The sequence below is a fragment of the Ictalurus furcatus genome, chromosome 5 (genome assembly GCF_023375685.1).
Source record: "Ictalurus furcatus strain D&B chromosome 5, Billie_1.0, whole genome shotgun sequence".
Taxonomy (NCBI): Eukaryota; Metazoa; Chordata; class Actinopteri; order Siluriformes; family Ictaluridae; genus Ictalurus; species Ictalurus furcatus.
In genome coordinates this window covers 3,644,098-3,659,620 of record NC_071259.1, presented here as the reverse complement: position 1 = coordinate 3,659,620, position 15,523 = coordinate 3,644,098, and the positions used below count along the sequence as shown (strand labels likewise).

The 15,523-nt window shown below is 44.7% G+C and overlaps 1 protein-coding gene across 4 annotated transcripts in view; it reads right to left on the bottom strand.

Moving 5' to 3' along the window:
* aak1a (AP2 associated kinase 1a) overlaps positions 1–15,523 on the bottom strand; it is a 43,954-nt gene that overhangs the window by 15,050 nt on the left and 13,381 nt on the right. For 2 of the 4 annotated variants that reach the window (XM_053624256.1, XM_053624258.1), the window contains exons 5-16: positions 14,743–14,864; positions 14,565–14,646; positions 14,314–14,446; positions 13,107–13,210; positions 11,846–11,925; positions 11,588–11,745; positions 9,331–9,503; positions 8,385–8,762; positions 7,590–7,783; positions 7,252–7,448; positions 7,077–7,163; positions 3,179–3,238 (exon numbers count right to left, since the gene is read on the bottom strand). In XM_053624256.1, the coding sequence (XP_053480231.1) occupies positions 3,179–3,238; positions 7,077–7,163; positions 7,252–7,448; positions 7,590–7,783; positions 8,385–8,762; positions 9,331–9,503; positions 11,588–11,745; positions 11,846–11,925; positions 13,107–13,210; positions 14,314–14,446; positions 14,565–14,646; positions 14,743–14,864 (1,768 nt within the window). Of the gene's footprint in view, positions 1–3,178; positions 3,239–3,575; positions 3,690–7,076; positions 7,164–7,251; positions 7,449–7,589; positions 7,784–8,384; positions 8,763–9,330; positions 9,504–11,587; positions 11,746–11,845; positions 11,926–13,106; positions 13,211–14,313; positions 14,447–14,564; positions 14,647–14,742; positions 14,865–15,523 lie in introns of all 4 variants that reach the window. The other 2 variants (XM_053624255.1, XM_053624259.1) reach the window with 2 other exon arrangements.

The following is a 15,523-nucleotide window of genomic DNA, read 5'->3' as shown; positions in this document are numbered from 1 at the left end:
AGAGAGAGAACGAGCGAGAGAGAGAGAGAGAACGAGCGAGAGAGAGAGAGAGAACGAGCGAGAGAGAGAACGAGCGAGAGAGAACAAGCAAGATAGAAAGAGAACGAGCGAGCAAGCGAGAGAGAACGAGCGAGCGAGAGAGAACGAGCGAGCGAGAGAGAACGAGCGCGCGAGAGAGAACGAGCGCGAGAACGAGCGAGAGAGAGAACGAGCGCGAGAACGAGCGAGAGAGAGAGAGAACGAGCGAGAGAACGAGCGAGAGAGAGAGAGAGAACGAGCGAGAGAGAGAACGAGAGAGAACGAGCGAGAGAGAGAACGAGAGAGAGAGGGAGAGAGAGAACGAGAGAGAGAGGGAGAGAGAGAACGAGAGAGAGGGAGAACAAGAGAGAGAGAGAGAGAGAGAGAACGAGAGAGAGAGAGAGAGAACGAGAGAGAGAGAGAGAGAACGAGAGAGAGAGAGAGAGAGAACGAGAGAGAGAACGAGAGAGAGAGAGCGAGAGAGAGAGAACGAGAGAGAGAGAGAACGAGAGAGAGAGAGGGAGAGAGAGAGAACGAGAGAGAGGGAGAACAAGAGAGAGAGAGAGAGAGAGAACGAGAGAGAGAGAGAGAGAACGAGAGAGAGAACGAGAGAGAGAGAGCGAGAGAGAGAGAACGAGAACGAGAGAGAGAGAGAGAGAACGAGAGAGAACGAGAGAGAGAGAGAGAGAGAGAACGAGAGAGAGAGAGAGAGAGAGAGAGAGAGAGAGAGAACGAGAGAGAGAGAGCGAGAGAGAGAGAACGAGAACGAGAGAGAACGAGAGAGAACGAGAGAGAGAGAGGGAGAACGAGCAAGAGAGAGAGAGAGAGAGAACGAGAGAGAACGAGAGAGAGAGAGGGAGAACGAGCAAGAGAGAGAGAGAGAGAGAACGAGAGAGAACGAGAGAGAGAGAGGGAGAACGAGCAAGAGAGAGAGAGAGAGAACGAGAGAGAGAGAGGGAGAACGAGCAAGAGAGAGAGAGAGAGAGGGAGAACGAGCAAGAGAGAGAGAGAGGGAGAACGAGCAAGAGAGAGAGAACGAGAGAGAGAGAGGGAGAACGAGCAAGAGAGAGAGAGAGAGAGGGAGAACGAGCGAGAGAGCGTGCGAGAGAGAGAAACAAAGAAAGGACGTATAAATGAAAGGGACAGGTACAGGAATAGAAACAAGAAAAGCAAGATCAGCTTGACTGTAAAGGTTGCAAAGGTCTGTTTTTTGAACATACAGAACACTACCCAGTTTGTTCCACTCCCCGCGTACGTTCATTAGTGCTGTATTGATGCCTTTTTACAATAAAAATGATCGTGAGATTGCTGCATTGCTCCCTGATGCAAAACTGTGAGCAGTCATGTTATCAAGCACCACTGATTAAAATCTTCAGTAACCGCTTTATTCGGGAGGCAAAGCGATTGAGGATTGAAAGCTGGAGATGTCAACATTGCGAACAAGAAAACCCTAGCAATCAAAGAGAAAAAAAAAAGGATTCTACCTCAAAAACCATATCATGTCAGCTTGGCATGTGAACTCACAACCTTTCGATCAGAAGTCCAACATGTTAACCACTGACCTACCGCTGACGTGCACCAAGTAATAGTAAGCGTCAATCACAGCGTCTCTAGCCGATCTGTGAGCTCATGCGTGTGGAAGACCGTAGATAGCTCTTTCCCTCAAGTATGTTTTGCCTCTCATCAAAAATAATGCGGTTGGTTGGTTTCACACGTCTCGGAGAATGAACGTTAGCCTACACTATCCCTGGCGGCATGATAGGAGAGAGCAGGATGGTGGGTGGGAATTGGCCAACACCAAACTACGGAGAAAAAGCAGAATGCTTTAGGGTTCTAGATAGGCCCTAAAAATGAAGACGCACATTTATTGGAAAGTTCTAAACAGGAACACTATCCCACTCGGTCCCTCTGAGCTCAATCAAATGTGTAAATCAGTGCCTCTGCATCCCATTACGACCCCATCGTGAGTGTTCGTCTTACCCGGCTGAAGCTGTGCGCTGGACAGTGGGGCCGGAATGAACTGCTCCACAGATTGAGCGGGAGTGGAGGACATTGGGGAAGGCAGCACCTGAACTCCCGATGAGGAATGAGAGAGCAGGGGACCACCGAGTAGAGATTCCCCTCCTCCCAGGGCGTCTGGATGACAGAACGGAGGGAGAGGGAGGAGGACAGGAATGGGAGAGGATGTACAGGTAACGGATTAAGAATAGCCAAAGCAGGGAAGATAAAGCAAGTTTGGATAAAGCAACCACATGAGCAGGTCGAGAGAAAGGAGATGGACAGAAAGGAGATGGGTGCGAGATGTTAGCGTGACGTTTGGGAAAGCCCATTCGTCTAGTTCTATATAGTTTGACCTTTGAAGCATTCAAAGCACTCAAAGTTCGCTTTCAGAGTGAAACATCCAGTCTGATACTCAATTTCTCCGACGATTTCAGTTCCAAGGCAGCTCGTCCTGCAAAGCCGCTTAAAGCCAAACGTAAAAATCTTCTGTGTTACAGTGTCTGCGTGTCGTGCATCAAGTTTCTGAGCGCTACCTGCTTTCACTGCTATGCCTGATCACGAACGATCACTATGAAGCGTTTGAAACAGACGGATAGAGAATTCTGAAGGTGAAAGAATAGGAAATGAAAAACACAAACAAACATCAGCTGGACCGGCACTGCGCGGCGAGAACCATCACAACGATAAAACATCAGAGTCATCGAACGCATCGTTTGTGAAGAAGACTCCTGCGGTTGACCTCGTGGACAACTTTGAGACACTGTGCGGTCATCGTTTGACCGACGCGCAAGCGCTAATTAACGAGTGATGACAGGAAACATCGCGTTAGTAAGAGCCAGCCTACTCTCTCGCACAAAAGATGACGGGGATGATTGATATCGGTGCGATCGAGCGCAGAAAAGCCGTCTCTGGTCCGCCGTTTTGAATGCAAACTACGTCGGTAAAGACGAAACGAATTTAGAGCGACCCGATTTGATCAAGCTTATAAAACTTCATAGTTCCTGTTTATTGACCTCGTGGATGATCTCGATAAATAGTGTCATCGTCGCTTACATCTAGGAAGCGTTAGACAGCAACAATTCGAGCTGGTCTTGAGTGTTTTAGGGGTTGTCTATTCAATTCAAAGAAAACTGACAGCGTGAGGGGAATTTGCACTGACCTGGCAACACAGGATCGGCGTGTAGAGACTCCAGACCTGGAATAAGGGTATCCATCACGGCTGTGTACAAAGTGAATGAAAATATGATTAGTGAAAAGATAATGAGACATGATCTTTTCATTTTCAGTCTTTTTTTTTTTTATTATTATTTTAGGCACACGTCTATGAAATGAAACGAGCTGTCTGAGTCGGTCATGCAGTAATAGACAGATGGGCTGATGGATAAGTTGGAGGTGACGCTTGAGGCTGACGCAGGGAAAGAGAGGCAAACAGATGGATGAGCATCCTCTGCTTCTTCGAGGCGAAGATTGTGAAAAAATAATAGCGTCTGCGGGGTATGTTGGAGGACGGATGAGGTACGAAATGGAGCAGAGTGGCCAAAGCAGAAGGGGTTTACCATGACTGGAGTCTGCAGGACTAAAGGGGTCGTTCAGAGGGAGGTCAGGGAGAAGCAGGGAGGAAGAGGAGGAGGAGGAAGGTTCTGGAGACTTCAAACCCTCTATCAACTTCTCTACTCGGCAGAGGAGAGAGGACGGTAAACGTTATAAGGAGAAGGGGGGGGGGGAAGAAACGAGACAAGCGACAGAGAGGAAAAGGCGTAGAAGAAGAATAGCGAAGAGAAGAGAGCGAGAGAGAAAAGACGAGCTGTGAGAAGAAACGAGGCGAGAAGAGGAAAAAAAAAGAGAAAGAGAAGAGAGATGAGAAGAGTAAGAAAAGAAGGCATGAGAAGAGAAAAGATGAAATGAATAGAAAATAGAACCGAAGAGAAAAATGAGAAGAAGAGAGACACTGAGAAGAGGAGAGAAGAAAAGAGAAGAAAACAGAAGAGAAGAGAAATAAAAGAAAGAAGAGATGAGAAGAGACAAGAAGAAGAGAGAAGACTTGAGAAGAGACGGCGTGAGAAGAGAAGAGACGAGAAGAAGAGAAGACGTGAGAAGACATGAGAAGAGCAGAGACAAGAAGAAGAGAGAAGACGTGAGAAGAGCAGAGACGAGAAGAAGAGAGAAGACTTGAGAAGAGACAGCGTGAGAAGAGAAGAGACGAGAAGAAGAGAGAAGACGTGAGAAGAGAAGACATGAGAAGAGCAGAGACATGAAGAGAGCAGATGTGAGAAGAGCAGAGACAAGAAGACAGCAGATGTGAGAAGAGAAGATGTGAGAAGAGAAGATGTGAGAAGAGCAGAGACAAGAAGAAGAGAGCAGACGTGAGAAGAGAAGACATGAGAAGAGCAGAGACAAGAAGAGAGCAGATGTGAGAAGAGAAGATGTGAGAAGAGAAGACATGAGAAGAGCAGAGACAAGAAGAGAGAAGATGTGAGAAGAGAAGAGACAAGAAGAAGAGAGAAGACGTGAGAGAAGACGTGAGAAGAGCAGAGACAAGAAGAAGAGAGCAGACGTGAGAAGAGAAAGCACAGTATTCAAAATAATTCATGTCTTCACAGGAATCTATTCCAGTTTAGAAACACAGGTTGTTGCGTCTCGTGAAGATTTATTAAAACATCACTGCAGGCATTTCATCAGAACTACGTGAACACAACATGCATGTTTGGGAGTCCTCATCATAACCCGCGACTCATCACAGAGAGAAACTCGCACACGTTTAGTGAAGAATGAGCAACACAGACACAACATGGCCGCTGCCTCGTCAGCCCTCTGAGCTCCATTTCCATAACACAAGCAGTTAGGACAAGCGACAACCTACAACGCTCACTTGATGTTTTCACTGATGTGTAACTGGAAGAAAACAGACAGGACTAGGATCTCGACGTCCTTAACGCCACACGAACGTGCATCAGACAAACAATCACACTATTAAGAGCAGGAGTAAGGATCTGTACTGTACGTACAGGCCTTTTTTCCCCCCCAAGAAGTAGTGCAGCCATGAGAGAAACCTAGTGCTAGTGCTAGTGCTAGTGCGGGTGCGGTTAGCACAGTATCCACGTGCATGCGTGTCAGTACAGACTCACGGCTCAGTTTGCAAAGACGTCACCCCGGTGTGGTGACTGTAATAACCTCAAGGTTAAAGTTCACCAATTCCTCAAACCTTAGCTCTAACAGTGTATGGACATGGAGATGCAGAATTACAGAAGCACTGTACTGCAGGTTCAAATTTATTTAAAAGAATTTTCAATGCTCATTTGTTATTTCAGTATAATCTCTCATTATTTTGACTATATTACCTCTTAAACGTTAACATCTAATGATCTAACACTAAGACTAGTATAGTGAATATTAGCTGATAATTCCTATCCCCGCCCCCACCAAACCCCCATCAAACCCCCACCAATTTTCTCCCTCATTTAGTCATGGCCAGTTCCCATCTACGAGGCGACTCTCCGCTATCGAGCGACAGCTACCAGCCAGGGAGGGAAAGGGCTCTCTCATGCTTCGTCCGAGGCACGTGAAGCCAACCGATCGCATCTTTTTGAACTGCTGCTCATGCAAGATCAGGGTAGTAAAAGCTATGGTTGAAGTATTGCCTCCTAACACTTATATCCGTGGAAGTGCACAACGGTCATATTGGTCATTTTGACCGTTCGAATTCGCCGCACAGATTTATACAATAACGCCGAACAAGTCGAAATGACAACATTGTTGGACCGACCCCGCGTACAACTGTTCTGTTAAGCTGTACCTCCATGGCCCGTCTATACTTACAGCACTGACAGGACTTTAAGGTCAGGGTTCAAGGATCAGGAAGGAGTGGAAAGGATCATGGCGCTCAGGACACAGAGCAGCAGACACGCTGCTTTGTCCTTTTCGCTAGGAGTTATGAGGGGGAACAAAAAAGAACAAAAAAAAAAAAAATCAAAAGTTCATCCCATTTACACCTAATTTGTTTCATGCACCTTGAGAATCAGGATTATAGCCAGATAGGGATTATCAGCATAAAAGTATGGGAGTGAATACACTTAAAATTGAAAACATTTCAATCTGATCACTCAAACGCACCCATAGACAGCCTCTCCCTCATACCCAGAGAGTCACAGCAGTATTAAAGAGTCTAAACATAATCCTATAAAGATCAACTGATGACTTTCATCTGGTTAGCAAGCTGGCGTTTTAAACCGAATGGGTGTGTGCGAGTGACGCAACAGGCTGCCATGACATTCGCATGACCCGAGTGCACACAGAAAGCTATTCTATGGCGTCCGAATCCAGCTACAAAGGGTTTTCCTGGGCCTTAATTACACAAAGCAACATCTCCTGCCACTGTGTGTGTGTGTGTGTGTGTGTGTGTGTGTGTGTGCGATCAGATCCAGAGAGGATCAGCTAAACCCTGCTTACATAAGAACAACAAGGATTAACCTATCCTCTGCCTCCCATGTCGCGATTACACAGAACAACGCTTTCAGCATTCACCACACCTTTGTCCTGAGGAACGAAAGTCATACGACACTGGAGCCATGCAGCTCATTCCACCCTTAGCAGGAACCGAGCATTTGCTCTACTGTCAAAACAACCAGCATTTAAAAATGGCATAAAGACAACAAAGTGTTCCTTACGGCATATATCACAGCATCCCATCATACTTTCAGATTAAGACACTCTGAATGAGAAGCCTGGGAGAAGTCCAGTAGCTTGCAGATCCTGGCAGTGATTCTCTGCTGTATCTGGGCAACCTGGGCTTGCTATAAATCCACACGTGAGAACGAACGAGGCATAGTCTTACCGCGTTTCTATTTCTGGATGCCGAGCACAAGACTCAAGACTCCACACAGAGCATAGTGTAACCTTACTTCATAGAGAGCTAAAAAGGACTACACCCGATTTACACAGTACTCAGGACAAATAGGCAGCAACAAAAGAATCAGGATGGGACATGACAGGGGCATGAAACTTCCCTTGGGATCACAAAGAAAAAGAAGGAGAATAAGGTAATGGACCCGGGTATATACCTGTGCACGGGGGAAAGCCTTTGTTTGGAACTGCAGGTTGTAAACCTGAAATCAGGTTCTCTGTCGAGGACTTCTCTGGTGGTTTCACTGTAAACACACACACACAAACAAAACTTGATCTAAGTGAAGTATTCATTTCCATGCATCTTCCCTATTAAAACTACACTGATCTTACCATCCAGTTTGGCAAAGTCCTTGTTAAGCAGCTCTTCAGCTGTCAATTTGGAGAAGTTGTCATCACCAAACGGGTTCCAAGAAGACTGTGCACCAGCTTCTGCCTTAGGGGCAGCAGACTGGGTACTGACCTCGCCTGCTGGGTATACACTCTGCTGAGAGGAGCGTGGGGAGCCGGAGGGGGTGGTGCTGGCTGATCTGGAGCAGAAACACACAGTGAGCGTGCTCAGCTCAGTTTAAAAACCGAGGACTTTCAGGAAATGTTTTGCTAAATGACTGATCAATAGATGTATAGATGGATGCATGGATGGATAGATGGATGGATGGATGGAAGCTCACTTGGACTTGTTCAGACCGGCTTCAGCAGCAGCTGCCTGCAGTAGTTGAGTGGACTTGCTAACAGGAACTCCAAAGATGGTGCTGTGTGTGACGTCACTCAGAATGCGCCTGTGACCACCTCGAGGGGCCACCTTAGGAGACGAGGGTGGAGTCAGAGAGCCCACTCTATGGGCCGAGCGCCCACCTGCAAACGGCTAAGCAGAGAGAACACTTCCCTTTAGTAAATCCATCTCGACAGCATGAACCAAATCATATGAGACGCAATCCAAATAAAAAGGGCCCACTCAATCTGGAAATGAAAGACGTTGGTTAGTGACAGCACATCAGTTCAGGAAGTCACAAACAACTTGTTTATGCTTAGAAGGTCAAGGAAGAGAGATGAATCAGAAAAAAAAAAAACAAAGAACCAGCTACTCTACTAAAGAACCACTGCTACCACTGATGATTGATTGATCATGACAGGAACAGAAAGAACCCAGGAGCCAAAAAATGGTTAAAGTTCACCTTTTTGTCAACTTGCGACTATTTAATCTTTAAAATATTCGTACATAAAGGGGAACTGCAGCCATGAAATGGTAGAAGGAACTGTTCCACTTGAGTTGTGTACCTAAACATGCCTTTGAGGGGTCCATTATTAGCATAAATGTGTTGCCATCAGAACTAGCTAATAAAAATGACAATGATGCTATTCTTAATTCTTAAGGGTGACAGGCACACAAGAAGTGGAATATTCCAGGGAAATTTTCAGGAAGATTGAACCCAGCAAAAGATCACTTCCAGCAGTTCTTGAATTACCATCAGCTCAGAATTCATGGCAGGAGCTGGTGCGCCCAGTAGGACTGGAACTGAAGGAGGAGCTTTAAAAGACAGAGGGCTAGAAGCAAGAAGATTAGCTATTGGTGGCTGCTGCTGGATCGGTGGAGGAGGAGCCAAAGCTTTCATTTTTGTGTGTCCATGTGAGGTCTGAGAATACTGCGCAGGAGGGGCAGGGGCCACGGCTTTGGTTCTGGCCTGCACTGGGGCTGGTGGAGGAGTGTGTTGCGGATTCAGGAGGAGTGAAGGAGGAGGAGGGGCCTTGGCTTTAGTTCTTGCCTGGGCAGATGTGGCAGGTGGTGCAGGTGAGTTGGTGCTCTGACGATGGGGTGGGTAGAGATTCTGCACTTGGGGTGACGGCTAAAACCAGTAGATCAGGTCAAAACACAAGGTTAAGTGGCTCAAATGATAAATGCATGAACTGTGTCACCGAAAGAAAGCTTTCGTTTATCATGTATGGAATAAAAACGTAATGGGGCATGCTGTTATAGGAAAATAACCAACAAGAGGATGGTGTAAGTTACGGTTACCACCCCAAAGCTGTTTATTTTCCTATAACAGCATGACCTGAAGTGCTTTATTCCTCTTACTCCATATCAACAAACGTCACCATGTCAACGACTATACATCTTTCCTTGTTAAATGACGTGTTTTTTTTTAATCTGTTTATTTATTATTAGCCTTAAATTATATCAAGTCTCCAGGAATGAATTGTTACTATAGAAACAATAATATATTAGACTGTGCGCATTAATATTAAACCTGTGATTTGCCTCGTAGCCGAAACTACTGCTACGATATAAAATTATATAAATCAACACCTTCTGGCCAATCAGAATCGAGAATTCAATAACGCTGCGTTATAACACATTATGTCGCACTTTTACAGCAAAGTCAGTGCAAATAACATGACTTGTATACCCTGTACCTGCTGCTGAGGAGGGTAGAAACCTGCTGCTTGTGGCTGCACAAAAAGCTGCCCCTGCTGGGGCGTGGCTTGAGGAGGAGTGGGTGTGGCCTGCATGGATGCAGGCATGGCTTGTTGCTGAGCAACAGGAACAGGCTGCTGAGGCTTCTGTGGCTGAGAGGCGATGTTCACACCTGTAAAGCAACGCACGCAAAGAAGAACAAAAAAATTTATGAAAAAACTGAATTAAAAATAGAACAAGAAGAGAAGCTAGTGTTAGTGCAAGACACACTATATGGCCAAATGTTTGTGGACACCTTGAACAATTACACACATATGTCCGTTATGAAAATGCCATTCCAGATATAATCTCCAATTTGCTGTTATAATAACCTCCACTCTTCTGGGAAGACTCTCCACTAGATTTTACTGTGTGGTGTTGGGGATGAGTGTTCATTCATCCACAAGAGTGTTAGTGAGGTCAGGCACTGATGTTACGCGAGGAGGTCTGGGGTGCAGTCGGCGTTCCAGTCCATCCTAAAAGTGTTCAATGGGGTTGAGGTCAGGGCTGTGTACAGGACACTCGAGTTCTCCCACTCCAAACTTCACAAACCATGTCTTCATGGATCTCGCTTTGTGCACAGGAGCACCGTCATGCTGGAACCGGTTCGGGCCTCTCAGTCCCAGTGAAGGGAGATTATAATGCTACAGCACACAGAGACGTTCTATACAGTTGTGTGCTTCCAACTTTGTGGTAACAGTTTAGGGAAGAACCACATATGGGTAGGATGGTCAGGCGTCCACATAATTTTGGCTTTAGTGCAGTATGTACACAAGGCATATAATCACTACAGGTGTATAATACATACCTGATAATATTGGCACTGAATAATTTTTCAGATATTACCTTTCATATAGTGTGTTACGTAGCGGTTTGTGAAGCACACGACAAACAGAGTTATGGACTCCCAAAAGAACGACCCGGTTCTGAACAGCTGAAACGAGTCGTCAGTAATTCCAGACTTACTTCCTGTACTAACCAACGTAGGTTTGTAACCAAAAAAAAACCCCGCCTCCGGTCTTCACGCGAACGACGTGTACTTTGACTCTCCCTCATAAACACGACAGTAGTTACGTGCTGAAAGAAAGAGTTAGGTTCGTGTCTAGAAGACGTTATTTTCTGCGCTGCAAAAGCAAAACCACTTTGCATAAACTCCCACAGGATGATGTCGTCCATTTTTGGCTTGTTATGACGCAAGCTGAAATGAACTACCCTATTTCTTGTGTCAATTAAGAAAAAAAATCCCGTCGTGTTTAAACTGGCACGCACACAAGTGTGTATTATCTTTGGAACTTTCCCCTGCGACCCGCGTGCTGCCCATATCGGGACGCTGTATAGCTCCAAAAGTATCCAGACGCTGCCTGGCTCCAAAAGTATGTCATGACGAACTTCACCTATTTAGCTATTATTATTTTTTAATGCTAAGATGTTGAGCACTAATTTTAGTCTACATCTAGTTGTTGGATTCCTAATCCTGGACTCTTTTCTAGAAGCTCAAAAACAGTTCGACCCCGTCTGACTCCTACGTTCCCGGTAAATACGCTCCAACGGACCAGTCCGTGATCGTTAACGATGTGACGTAGAAGGGCTCTAATGGCTCCTGGCTTGTTTTTTTTTTTTTTTTTTTTTTTTTTTTAAAAACAGAAAGTCAAATGGTAACACGGCAGGATTCTGGCTATTTAAGGCTAAATAGCTGCAGAATCTTCTTAGCCAGGATGTAAAAGGCTCTCATTATCCAGTGCTTAAAAAAGACACATTGATTAAACCACCAGGATTACTAAGGTCGATCAATTCAGTCAAAATTGCAAGGTCGTCAAGCCGTTCTTTAAGGGCTTTAGCGTAGTGTAATCTCTAGTGCTGCAATCTGCTTCACCCTTCTCTCCAAAAAGACCGTTTCTCCAAAACCTCACCCTAAAATACTTTTTGTGTATTTTTGTGCCAGATGGTACTCTAATCATTTGACTAAAATTGTTTCTGATTAAAATCAATCTGTCGAGCGAACAAGCCTTTCTGCCAGATGGATTTCATTCCATTTTTGGCTCGTTATAACCTAAGCTGAAATGAACTACCCTGTTTCTTTTGTCAATTGAGAACCAAATCCCGCCGTGTTTAAGCTGGCACACACAGAAGTATGTATTATCTTTGGAACTTGACCCCGTGTATATATATATTTTTTTTTACACAAAAATCTGCATAAAGCTCTGCGACTCCACTCACTGATAGGTTGCGCAGGTCCCGCTGGGGCGTTGGCTCTCTTCCGGGGAGTGAGGGCCGGCTGTATGGGCAGCATGCCTGCGACCGGCTGAGCCTGGCCCGCTTTGGGACGTTGCCGTGGCGCTATGGAGGTTTCCAGGGTCGGGATTGGATCGGTGAGTCTAAGACAAAAATCAGCAAAGATATCTTGTATCGTACATTCTCATGGCACAAACCTCTCAGTATAGACATATAACGTATGTAGTCAGAGTGCTCTCTCACCTGGCTTTAGTCTGACTCTTCTTGGCAACTGCTTCACTTGCTCTGATTGGCTCAGGAAGCTTCGTAGGAATCGGAGAATTCTGGTTGGGTTTGAAAAAAATAATAATAATAATAATAAAAAAAAGATCACAACTACCAATAAAATATCAACGAATACCATTAATAATCACGGATTTGGTGTAGGTTCAAAGTTTTACCTGAAGCAATGAAATTCGAAAAATCAAGCCTGATCTTCAGAGGGTTCACGATTTATTTTAGAAATTATAAAATTCTCTGTTTTTTTTTCATTAAAAATGACTTTCATCTACATGTTTGTCTATATTCACTTTGGTTAACGGTGTCCTACATTTTACCCACAATGCCGCAAGATCAGATCGGCTTCAAAAGCTTCAACCTTCCCCTCAAACACTACTGATCACGCTCGTCATCTCGTACATCACGCAGTAGCTGAGTGCAAACATGTCGTATAGCCGAATTGCATTCTGGGACTTTGAATCCAGCGTTCAACAACGTCTCCACTATTTCTACGCTGGATTTCACATTAATGAAACTGAACGTTAGGAGCTCTAGCTATCCGATCCTCCTATCTCCTATCCTCTAGCCCAACAATGGCTGCTATACTGTTTTTCTGACCGCAGCGTTCTCCACATGCTGCCGTCAATGCCACTCCGCAGCCTCACCATCCCTAACCTGCCGACTCAATGCATCCATTATACCTTCAACACAACAGCAGGCCACTGGAACTCAGCCAAGCGGCAGCGGAAACCTACTTCCTCCGACGTCCTCTGAGGCAAAGTGCCAGTGATGCGTGTGGAATAAATCTAACAGGAAATGGTTTTTGGGTTTAGCAGCACAACACGGGCGTTGATGAGAAAAGACAGAGCAATGACTCAGTGATCACACCCTTCAGGGGGTTCATTATAATAAACAATGAGGCACTAAGCAGTCGTCACATTACTGCGTTGGTTATACAACTTTTAAAAGAGGAAAATGGACAAATATAATGTACCTAATTTTACCCATGATTTATATTTATAAATAAATAAATAAACAAACAAACAAACAAACAAACAACGTATGTGTATACGCAAATATACACACCCATGCAATATATATATACATATATAATTATAGAATTTCTTTCGTTTTGCACTGGAGCTATGACTCTATTATAGCTAACAAGTACTTGAGACTCATGACTCGTCACCACACCTATTAAAAAAAACAAAACAAAACAAAACAAAAAAACCATTTTGCTCACATGGATGTTCTGTACTGGACAGTCTTTGCGTGCAAGCCTGAAGGCGAAATGAGACACCTGGTAGATATCAGGCCTTATGTCAGGGTCTGGCTCCAGCATGTAACCTAGAGACAGATAAGAGACGTTAAAGCATGAAAGAAAAGAACAAAGGAACAGAAAACATACGAGCAACACTGACAAAGAAAGACAGAAAGATAAAGACAGACACACAGACGGACGTGAGACGAAAAAGTAGACATGATTTAGATGAACAGACAGACATGTGATGGACAGACAGACATACATGAGATTAGACAGACCCGTGATAGATGAACAGACATCAGATAGGTATGGACAGACGGACCTGAGACAGACAGACACATGATATAGACACATGATAGATAGACAGAGAGAAATGAGATAGGCACAGACATATGGATAACGAGAGATGAGATAGAAAGTCTGTCAGATGGACAGATCGACACGAGATAGAGAGACAGATGGAGAGACAGACAGAGGGACAGACAGACAGGAGATAGACAGATTAATGGATAGACAGTCAGATGGAGAGACAGGCAGACAAGAGATACACTGACAGATAGGCAGACAGATATGAGATAGACAGATGGTGAGAGACAGACGTGAGATAGATAGACAGATGGTCAGACTGATATAAGAAGGACAGGCAGACTACTAAATAAACAGACATGAAATTGACAGACAGACAGACACGAGATAGATAGACAGACCGATACAAGACAGACAGACCGATACAAGACGGACAGACCGACATGAGATCGACAGACAGACAAACCAATATAAGAAGGACAGACAGACATGAGATAGATAGACAGAGACAGATGGTGAGACAGACAGACATGAGCTAGACAGACAGATGGACAGACCGATGCAAGATAAACAGACAGAGAGGATAGACACACACAAGATAGACAGACAGAGTGCTAGACAGACAGACAGACAGACATGAACTCAACAGACTGACAGATGGACAGAAGGATATAAGATAGACAGACAAAGAGACGGACAGACAGACACGAGCTAGACAGACAAACTGCTAGATAGACAGACGTGAAATAGACAGACAGATAGTGTGTGAGAGAGAGAGAGAGAGAGAGAGAGACAGGTAACATCTGTAATCAGGACCATATGACCGAGTCTGGTTAATACTGCACTGATGAGCAGACTGACGGTGAAACGTGTGACTCACGTATGAGGCAGTGCGCGTCATGCGAGTAGCGCGAGTTGTCTGGGATGGTGAAGCTGCCGTCACAGATGGCCACCTGACTCTCTCCGAACGGCAACGTGAAAAAACACAGCTTATACAGCAAGCAGCCTAGGGCCTGTGTGGAGCAACACACACACACACACACACACACACACAATTAACAAATGAAGTGCCACCAAGGCAGGAAAGTGAAATAACAGAGGCTACCGATGAAAACTCCACACAATTCTCACCCAGATATCAGCTTTAGTGCTAATGACTTTCCCGCTGTACAGATTGACCATCTCTGGAGCTCTGTAGGACAGCGTGGTGTACCTGCAGATCAACACACACACACACACGTTACAGCATACATCACCTGAGAGACAGCAGACAGCTCGACAAACAAGTGAGATGAGGCTAAAGACGCACTTTTTAATTTCCTCCTCTACGGCGGCCGATCCCTCGGCCTGAGGGTCCTGGAACCTGTTGGTGGCGCTGCCGAAGTCGCACAGGACGTAATGACCACGGTCGTGCAGCAGAATATTCTCCACCTGAAGGAGAGAAAGAGGACAGAGAACAATTATAGTAACAGTTAGGTTAAAAAATAAACAAACAAATAAATAAATAAATAAATAAATAAGTACACTACCGGTCAAAAGTTCAGACACACTCATTCTTTATTATTTTTTTTCCTCCATATTTTAGAATAATAATAAAGTCATCAAAACTCGAATAACACAAATGGAACTATGGGAATTATGTTGAGATAAAAAAAAATAATAATAATAATTTAATATTTTAGCATCTTAAAAGTAGACGCCCTTTTTGCCTAGGATTCCCAGAAATGTATTCTTGGCGTTTTCTCACCCGATGTCTTGAGGAATTTCCCTGAGATGCCTCTTAATCAGTATTAAAGGAATTCACACCTACACCGGACTCTTACCGGCCGCTTTTCGGAAATATCCTGCTCCGAGTCGTCTGTTTAAAAAAATATTTTTTCGTGAATAAAATACTCGTTTTCTAATGAAAGAACTGAATATATTGGCGCGATTCTATTTTTGCCTACGACACCAATTTCAAACATTTGGATCACACACCTTCAGATCAAAAGGTTTTTAAGATCATGAGAAACATTTCAGTCGAGCGTCCACAAACTTTTGACCGGTAGTGTATACAATCTTCCAGTTACTTCACTCCATGTAGTCGGAGT